This window comes from Musa acuminata, chromosome BXJ1-3 (assembly GCF_036884655.1).
Source record: "Musa acuminata AAA Group cultivar baxijiao chromosome BXJ1-3, Cavendish_Baxijiao_AAA, whole genome shotgun sequence".
NCBI classification, from domain to species: domain Eukaryota; kingdom Viridiplantae; phylum Streptophyta; class Magnoliopsida; order Zingiberales; family Musaceae; genus Musa; species Musa acuminata.
The window spans coordinates 5,181,487-5,191,133 of NC_088329.1; the positions used below are offsets into that span (position 1 = coordinate 5,181,487).

A 9,647-nucleotide genomic window follows, 5' to 3' on the forward strand; every position below is an offset into this window, starting at 1 on the left:
AGTATGCGTTCTAAACTCGAATATTTGTAGTCGCACTTGGATTATGATGAAAGAAAGCCATGAATATTTGATAATGTCCACCATTGCTTAAGGGAACCGATCTTGATCGCAAACAATCACTTGTAGAAGGAAGATGAATTAGCTGCCATTTTTTGATGCCATTTTCTCTACCTCATTCCATTTCAATTCTGCTTCATGTTTTGTGCTGCCAGCTAGTCTACTATTGTTATCATGACGAGTGATACGAGATTTATGTAACCCCAGATCGAAGTTGTTATCATTAACTGCAACTCAATGCATCGAGCAAATTCGCGCATACAAAGAATCAGAGAAAGAACTGCAAGAATGGACTAATTAGGCTTCTGCAACCCATCGACGCTTCGCCACGGAAGAGGAAGATGACTGACTACTGGTCCTTGAGATCCGATGGCCGAGGTGACGGCTCGCAGTCGGAAGGCAGGTCGGAGAGCAAAGCAAGCATGTGGCGGAGGCTCGCGGACCTCGCCGTGCGGAAGCTGAAGGATCTCGTCTTGGTGGAGGAGAAGACGTCGGAAGAGTTGGAGAGGATGAAGTAGATCAGAGCTTGGACGAGAACGAACAGGCTCATCTTCAGCAACTCCTCGCTCAAGGCTTCGAAGGCCATCATCCCCTCGCTCTGACTGTACCACGGAGATGTCGATAGGAGAGGAGAAGAAAGTGTCGGAGTTTAAAGGTGATGCGAGCTGTGAGCCATTATCAGGAAGAGATGCATCCTTATATAATGGTACATTATGGTCTTCTGCAGCTGCCTGTTTGACTGTCATCATCGTCCAAGGAACCTTCCGAACTACTTCAAAGAGATAAGAAGACTATGGTCATCAAACAGCGGTCAAATGCTTAGTGCTAGATCTTCATCAAGGAAAAGAGGGCAACTGGGTGATCAGGTAACCAACCAAGTCTTTGGCAGGCACGTATTTGACTATTTAGCTAGTCAAAAAAAGGTGTGGGAGTTGAATCTGAGAAGCGATGGCTTCGAACGGTGATCGTACAACTCGGACTCGTTCGTTGGCGACTTCGGGGCTTGGTGTTGCCACCGACGTGCCCCGAACGCGTTTGACGGCAAAAAGGGACAAGTTCTAATCCTCACCGGCAGTCGCGTGAGGTTGCACCGTCAAAAGCACGAGGAAAACAGGATCCGACTATTATATTGTTTTTTGATTAGCCGACTTATATTTGGGATTTGTTGTCAGACGACTCGAAAGGAAAAGTGTCAATCAAATGTGTTTTTGTACATACAATAAATATTATTATACAATCGAACGCTCAGTAGTAGTAGTAGTAGTAGTAGTAGTACTGGGGATTTGAACATTTGCTTATTTATTTATTTATTTATTTAAAGGAGTAGAAATATGATTACAAGGACATGTGTTACCCCAACTGTGTTGCATAAATCGATTAGGTGAAAATCTTTAACGAGGACAGCCATTAATAGTGTTAGGGATGAAGAACAACCATGTGTTACCCCAACTGTAACCTCTTTCTGTAAGGTAAGGGGAGGAGGAGGGAAAGCACTTCCGATCGTCCACCTGCAGCCTTTTTGAAGGCTTCAGTCATATGCTCAACTAAAGAAATCAAAAGTGAAACAAGGATTGTGACTATTTAACCATTACAGGTACAATTCTTTCCTCTAGAAACCAACTATTTCATTCATTTATCTCTTTTCTCAGGCAGTTATATATCTACCGATTAAAGATAAAAAATACTTCTTTTCGTGGATAATTTTGTAGTTCATTCATAATCTCTTTCAATTTGTTTAAGGATATCTTAACAATTTTTTTCAAGAGACTCTAAATAAAATGTTTCCATAAACATGAAGTAAATGAATGACCAAAAATGCATTTCCAGTAGTTTAGAAGCAAATGGAAAACTGGTTTTTTCCATGATGATAAGCTCGAAAAGTTCTTCACAACACATGTTTGTAGTGCATTTGAAAAGAGTTGGAGAGAATACCAACGTGTCATTACAAGCCAAGACCAACTGTTCGACCATCTCTTCGTCGGAGACCAGCAGTATATTGCTTCTCCAGATCGGTATCGAGCTCCTCCTGTTTCTTTGCATGGACGCTTCCATCGTTGTTGTCCGGTCTGCACTCGGAAGCCACAGTGCCCTTCACACCCTACAATTGGCCATAGCCACAAAGGCAACCTCAGACTCTAAAAATGTGTTAGTAGGGGTCGAAATTCTAATAAATTGTCATATTTCCAACAACCATGTAAACCGAGATAGCATCAACTACTTTCAAGAACATGACTGCAATTGATAAAAGATCAGAAATTACCATGAGCCTATTGAACTTTTCCTGGCGATCCTGATCTGGAAACAGATGCGAGTCCCATCGACTGGAGGACTGTATGTTGTATTCGACAATGAAATGAGATGCGTGGTGACAAACACCTATAAGAACAATTGCTGTTGCATTCAGAATTACAGGGATTATTACCTCTTCAGTAGAAGTGTTCTTTTTGTTGCCCCAAAGTAGCTTTTTCTTTTGGTCAGTAGACAAGAATCCAACCCCTCCGAACCCTACAAGGTTCCTGTTCACTGCACACGCAATCAAGGTAAGCATAGCAACAAAAGATGTTCAGGCTCATGAAAAATTCTCAAATCATTCATGATGGTTGGTCAGTATCTAGTTAAGAAATTCAATTAGTTAACTGGGGAAACTTGTCTGTTTCTTATGGTAATGACATTTCTTTAAAGTTAGATCAGAAACAGGACAGTTTGAGCACTATGAATGGGCAAAAGGGTCATCGTTTAGACTATTTTTCAATATATAGAAAAAAACACACAAACTTGTATAACCATATTGGATGAGTGGGGTCCAAAGAAATAATTCAGACCTTGAGACTACAATGAGCATCAAAATGTGCAACAAGCTGCAGCAGCATAATCTGCAGGCAATTCACCACCTGCAGATAGGACTGTTTAGGTGATGAGATGCTTTAGCTCATTTTCAGCCCACAAAAACAGCATTAATTCAGACCTTGAGACTGGTGCTGCATGGGAGACCAATTGTGCACAACCATACTGACTTTTTAAGTATTTATGGTGTTGGACATGACAAACTCCATAAATATGTAGAGAGGATGAGGAGGAGATCATGAAATCCATGAAAGAAAATAGTTATTCTTGAGCATCAAAATGTGCAATATGCAGCAGCAGCATAGTCTGCAGGCAATTCATCACCTGCAGATAGGAATGTGTAGGTGATGAGATGCTTGGCTCATTTTCAGCCCACAAAAACACCGTTAATTCAGAGACCTTGAGACTGGTGCTGCATGGGAGACCGATTGTGCACAACCATACTGACTTTTATTTATTAAGTTGGCCCTGTCCAGTAGTGGTACCAGACTCACCTTAGATTGAGGATGTGAATTCTCATTGTATAATTATTTTAGTTTGCGAAAAGGATACCAACAGATAATATCTTCATATTTATCTTATCAAACATAAATGAGGCCATTAACATAGAGTTCTGTATGACAATATTTGAAGATCAAAGATTCCATCAGCGGTATACATAAAACATGTAACTTCTGCAGAAGACACCAAACATGAAGTCACTGAGAAACCATTTACAGACATTTGTAAAACATCAACATATTAGATTTATGCAAAAAGAGACCATATACTTGTTTCCATTACGGCACAATTTAGCAGAACCAAATGGCAAGCAGAGATAATAGCTACTGTCTCCTATTAAATCAATGACAAGCTGAGGGCAAATATTGTACAATTAATGCTCACTGTAAAACATGAAAAGTTTGGTTTCAGATATGCATAAACAAACAAGATGGATTTCTGCAATTGTTCTGACTCTTCTGAAGTACACAAAATGGAGGTAACAGGGTTACATTAAATTCTAGAACTAAAGACCAACATCGGTTAATCAACCTCATTAGGGAGATCCAAAATCCCAAATGGTTTAATTAAATTCATTAACAATTTTTAAAGAATAAAGGGTTAAAAAAGGTAAAACATGAGACAGGTCTGAATTTTACAAATATAAAAGTGGCAGTTTACGTGTATGTATACTTCCCATGATTCCATCACTTGGATTACAAATTAATATGATTAATAAACTTGATAATTACTCAGTAACAGATGATCCCAAATTCAAGAGTTACACATGACAACTAGGGTTTGAGAGTATCTATAACAAAGACCAGAAAAACAATAGATTGGCCATGCATTTTATAACACAAAGGACACTTTCAAGTTTCAAAATAATGAAAAGAATAAAGAGTGAAGAAAATACTCAACCTAAGCACAATTTATAAAGCACAAACTGAAGGCATACCTAGTTCAGCAGCTTTCAGAGCAGCAACTTTTGCAGAATTAACATCATTAATAATATCAGCATTCTTGGTATTTACTTCCTCTTGTGTCTCCTCTCCTATGGTTGGATAATTAGGAACAATTATTCATGCAGATAGTTGCAGAATGCACATACAAATGACAGACAAATAGACAATCAGGTTTTTGTGACGTACTCACCAAGTTCTGAATGACCAACTTGAAGCTCTGCTGAATTCTTCTTGTCTATCAAATCAGAGGCTTTGTCTGAGTTCTTTTCATTCCCACCTTCTCTCTCTCTGTGACTGGCAAAACCTTTTTTCTCTGTCTGAAATTCTTCTCTTTCCCTGCTGTGTTTCTGTCTGGGCTTCTCAACTTCTCTTTCAGTATGCTTCCTCTTTAAAACCAGATCCTCATGTCCACCGAAATCCTTCTTAGTACCTTTCTCATTTTCCCTCCGTTGTGGACCACCAGTATCTCTTTCTTGAGTTACATCTTTGTCAAACCCCATATATTCCTCCTGTGAAGTCGCCTGATCATTCTTATGACTTCCAGGGCTCCTCCGATAATCTTTTTTGTAATTCCTAGGTTCTTTATCTTTTCGCTGGTCCTGCTCTGAAATTTTATCATGATCTCTGGTCAAGTCTCCTTTGTTATTTCCAATATCAGGTTCTCTTCCCTTATTCTTGTTCTTATGCTCCGATATCTCACCTTTATCTTTAGAGTGATGCCAAGTATCTCTGTACCTGTCAGATATTCTTTCACCTTTTGTATAGTCAGAACGGCTGTCATTCCTTAATTCTCGACCAGACCTAGATGACCGCTGATAATTCCTAATATCTTCATCAGCATGCCTGTTATGCCTGCTATAATCATCATGCCTCCTGTAGTCTTGGGAGTTCCCATACAGATGCCTCTCAGAATGCTTCTGAGAATCGTGGGCTCTACTGGACCTGTTACGAGTAGAATCCCTTTCTGAGCCTCTTCCAGCATCCTTTCTGTGTTGATCAGCAGATGTCCTAACACGACCTTCCTTTGGAGGGAGAGGGCTGTAGCTCCGCTCACGTCTAGGACTGCCTATCAGCGACAAAGAAGACACCAATTCAAATGTGAATGGTTTATGAAACAAATATGGGAAGTCAATATTAAGCATTTCCACAAAGAAAAAAAGACAAAGCAAGCCTCAAAAGTGCAAATTATGGATTACTATCATGTTTTGACAATGCAAATTAAATTCTTGAAACAAAAATTTACTTTTTCTTAAAGAATCCCTTTATATCTAGAGCAAGAAAAAGGAAGTGGATAACCTCTGAAGCTTACAGCCTAGGTTAAAGTGGGAACTTAAAAAAGAAAGAAAAAGAATAGCCTCACCGAAACAAAATTTTCACCATATACAAAGCAAGCATTTTACTAGAAGCATGCTAATGACATGGATCTCAAGGCAAAATATGTCAAGAAATACATAGCAATATAGGGATTGCATGCTGACCAGCATATTTTGGGATAGTTGAAAAAATTCATGATCATGCCGACCTTTGTTGGAGAAGCCCACAAGTTAATAGGTCAATTTTTGGCTCATGCTGGCTGATATAGAAGCATACCCACCAGCATAACAAAGAATCACTCCATGCACTAAGGTATTCAACACACCCATGCCATAAAAAGACAAATCCTTGGTTATAAAAAAATCCATACCAAAATATTCATCAAATGCCCAAATATAGAGGGGAATACTCATGCAGGGTGGCAATCCAAATTCACAACAACAAGTCAAGTGCATGTATAATGGTAGTCTGATGCAATATCCTTCTCAACTAGATGCAACAATAACATGAAACACAACAAGAACATAAATTTATCTCACAAACAAAGTTGGTGGGTACTCCTCTCTTCTGTTCAACCAGGTTGATCTTGTATGTAGAATAGAAGCATCACAAATACTTAGCTGATGATATATGTATTTATCATACAACTGATGTTGTCTAGAAAGTATTCAGCATATTGTGCAGACTAGTGACACTTCCAAATAACAAGAATACAGGAAATAGGGAGAGGATAAAACTAGTGTATAATAAGAATGCCATACTGATAAGCATAATACCAATCCAGCATAGTTACATAAGAATAGCGCTAAGTAGACACTGGTAGAGATCAAAAAACACTGGGCCACTATGCGATGAAAGATTTAAACTGGACAAAGCATCACATCATAACCTGAGCCAAGCTGTTTGTGCTAAAGAAAGGTAACAATTATGACAACTCTTTAGTATATATATGAATTTTGTCTGTATCATTGATCTCCTTCATTTGAATCAAGGCTTAAAGTTTCAGTTTGAAACTTAATACTGATCCTTGGGTGGACTAGCATGATACCGGTACTGTTGGGGTCAACTTATGTCTCTAGACTCAACAAAGAGAGATGTTACGTCCATGAGAGTGAGGATTAGGGTTTCTTTATATGGTTGAAGTGGAAAACAAGGTTGAGAGGGGAGTCTATGACTAGACCCAACTCCAATCTTGTTAGCATAAGTTTGAAGGAAATAGATCAAATCATGGTAGTCAAAGCCAAGGACTGCAATTTTGTGTCAATTGTCTGTGCCAGTCTTTGGCTGGTCAGGTATGTACCAGTCTACACCAGCATAAATGCGCCGAAAATTCCAAAAAATGGCTAGAAAATATTTGAAACTACCTGAAAATTAGGAAAACCCTAAATTAGGGCATTTTAGTTAGAACTAAATGCAAAATTAGTTCTATTTCAATAAGAAATATCAAAATAAGGAAGGGCTAAGGGATTTATCCTTTTTGGACATTGATGAGTTAAATATGCAATCAAATGGGTCCAATTGACCGTTAGAATCAATTCAATCTGGGCCCTTGATTGATTTCAATTGAAATCTGCCCATTACCAACCGGTACAGGTTAGTAACGATCAAATTTCAATGGTTTTGATCAGTACGAGGGTGCATCGCCCAATATGCCCCCGTGGTCAGTGCTAGTTAGCTATCAGATTGGTACATCTTGCTCATACCATACCATTTCGAGCAATATGTCAAACCATGGTCCAAGCCATGGGTTTCTACACTCTAACATAGCTAATCTCTTTTGATTAGGACTATAAAGGGCATGTAATAACTTGAGGGGTCACAAAATATGAAAAAAAAAAATATCACATAATATCTTTCTCAAAAAAAAAAAAAAACAATAAATCATCCTATTTAACAATGACATATACCAAATATTTATAAGAATTTACAGATTTGGAGGAAAAATGTACTCAATCATTTACATACAAGTCAGGTGCCTACTCATGAATCAGGATCAGGAAACAGATGATTAATTCCCATATACTACTTACATTGAGATACTACTCTAATGAAATGGGAAGACAATTGGACTACCAATGGAAGCTTGTTCCAACTACAAATATCCATACCCTTTAACCAATCAGTAACAGTTCATCCACGTTACTGAACCCCTTACTAACAAAAACCACAAAGTCTAAATTTAATGAAACTAAAGAATCAAATGTGGAAGACATGTCTCATAGCTGATAGCATTTGCATGAAACAAAAGTTCACAACCAATCGATAGAGTCAGATTGCTAACCACCAGATGAAGATGAACCCGATCTACCAACAGGTGAATGGCGTCGATACTTCCTACTAGCAGCATCACTTGTGGGTTTTCTAAATGATGGCTTCAGATCTGATTTATCAGGGGAGGATGCAAGCAAGGAAGGCTCCATCAAACTAGTACCTACATGTTTTCAAAATATTTTAATCATCTGACAGTCAGGTTAGAAGATCAAAGACTTCAAAACCAGAGACAACAAGGGTAAAAGAAAAGATCAAGAAGAAGTACATGCAACATGTTCAAAAGTAAAGAAGATCTATCGCGTAGGTATGACAGATTATGCAAGATAATCTCTACATAATGATCCATGCAAAGAAGAAATTTTGATTTTTCATGTTATAAATTTTATGATCCACCAACTTTTGATCATTCTCAGCTTGCTTTGAGATGCTCCATATGAACCTGTTTAGGTCAGTTAGCCACTAGACAAAAGTTATTTGTAAATATATTTACAACAGACAAGCACAGTTCTGACGTGCACTTCCAAGACCCAAGTAAAATAGTTGAATGAGTCAGAAAGATGAATGCCCGCATTTTTTTTAACTCAGTTGTCGTCTTTCTTCTAAAAATCACTATCAAGCTAGGAAAAAGTAGTCACTAAGGGTTTTGTTAACAATTGTGTCTTACCTAATCAATCCAGTGACCAACAGAAGTCCACAATCATCTAAACCCTCAAGAACACTTCCTTTTATTCTGAAAAAGAAAAACCTTAAGCACTAATGTTCTCTAAAATGAAGGCTTAATTTAATAAAACCTGAAAAGTCTTTTATCTGCACCAAGAGATCCTTTAAATCTCACTTCCTAGCCTGATCAACGATCACCGAGTCATGCGGACAGAAACTAATGCCTACAACAGACAAAAGTTGGAAAAAAACTTTCTATTTCAGAGTTGCATCTCAACGATAGAAATAATAAAATCCAACCCTAGAACAGATAGATGGCAGTCTAGACGAAGATTCTCGCTCAATCTTACCCTAAAATCAACTGCAAAAGGAAACACGAATACCAAATCCAAAGCACACAAGCAACAATTAAAGCATAGACGAGATCAAGAGTCGGACCAGGAACAAGAATCAATTATGCGAGGCGACGATTGACAATGAATTAAGATTACAAAAGAACACCTTGAACAGATCAATAAAAGATATCTCGTCGAGGCGAACGACGCGATGAGAGATGAGAGGAATCAACGAGTTTCCTTCGCTGCCGCCCTCGGTTCGCTAGGGTTTCGAACCATCGGTCGATTTCGTGGACCGAATCGGGTGGGAAGCGAGCATATCATAAATCCTCGCATAATGGTATCCTGGTCCTCCACCGCTTTCGAAGGTAAAACTGTGCCCAACCCGGTCCGGTCCGGTCCGGCCAAGCTCAGATTTGAAGTCGGGCTAACGTAGCGCCCACTAGTAGTATTTAAGGTGGGAATAAAGCACTTCTACGCAAGTAACACCATTCTGTGTTTTTGTGTGACTCGGAATCCATCAAATGGGCCTTCAACTTCTCCCTTTATGGTGGAGCATTAGATTGTAGGGCCACTTTCATGACATATATTATATTGATTTTATCGAGTGGTGATGTGCCAGGCCATCACCTATCCAAGATGAAAGATTCAGAATCTTATATTGATCTGATCTGATCTGATGATGATATACAATCTTATATCATTTACTTAAGATTGAGAA

The 9,647-nt window shown here is 38.6% G+C and overlaps 1 protein-coding gene across 3 annotated transcripts; it reads right to left on the reverse strand.

Annotated features, from left to right (window-relative positions):
* Window positions 1–1,811: 1,811 nt before the first annotated feature.
* Window positions 1,812–9,262, reverse strand: LOC135618529 (uncharacterized). 3 transcript variants are annotated; one of them, XM_065119463.1, is made up of 8 exons: window positions 9,093–9,262; window positions 8,723–8,815; window positions 7,942–8,091; window positions 4,537–5,412; window positions 4,340–4,435; window positions 2,480–2,580; window positions 2,318–2,386; window positions 1,812–2,192 (listed from the first exon to the last, which is right to left on the reverse strand). In XM_065119463.1, the coding sequence occupies exons 3-8, from the start codon at window positions 8,078–8,080 to the stop codon at window positions 1,827–1,829; spliced, it is 1,647 nt and encodes a 548-aa protein (XP_064975535.1). In that variant the 5' UTR covers window positions 8,081–8,091; window positions 8,723–8,815; window positions 9,093–9,262; the 3' UTR covers window positions 1,812–1,826. The 3 variants fall into 3 exon arrangements, with proteins under 3 accessions (XP_064975535.1, XP_064975525.1, XP_064975542.1); XM_065119453.1 differs by lacking the exon at window positions 8,723–8,815 and having other exon boundaries at window positions 9,093–9,260; XM_065119470.1 differs by lacking the exon at window positions 8,723–8,815 and having other exon boundaries at window positions 1,888–2,155; window positions 9,093–9,261.
* Between the last annotated feature and the right edge of the window lie 385 nt (window positions 9,263–9,647).

Bases quoted from the DNA above. Each gene is read 5' to 3' on its own strand.
- LOC135618529 (XM_065119463.1), bottom strand. From the start codon at position 8,080: ATGGAGCCTTCCTTGCTTGCATCCTCCCCTGATAAATCAGATCTGAAG. The intron at 5,413-7,941 runs GTTAGCAATCTG...TGTCGCTGATAG, and splicing joins GGGTTCATCTTCATCTGGTG to GCAGTCCTAGACGTGAGCGG. The intron at 4,436-4,536 runs GTGAGTACGTCA...ATCCAACCATAG, and splicing joins AGTTGGTCATTCAGAACTTG to GAGAGGAGACACAAGAGGAA.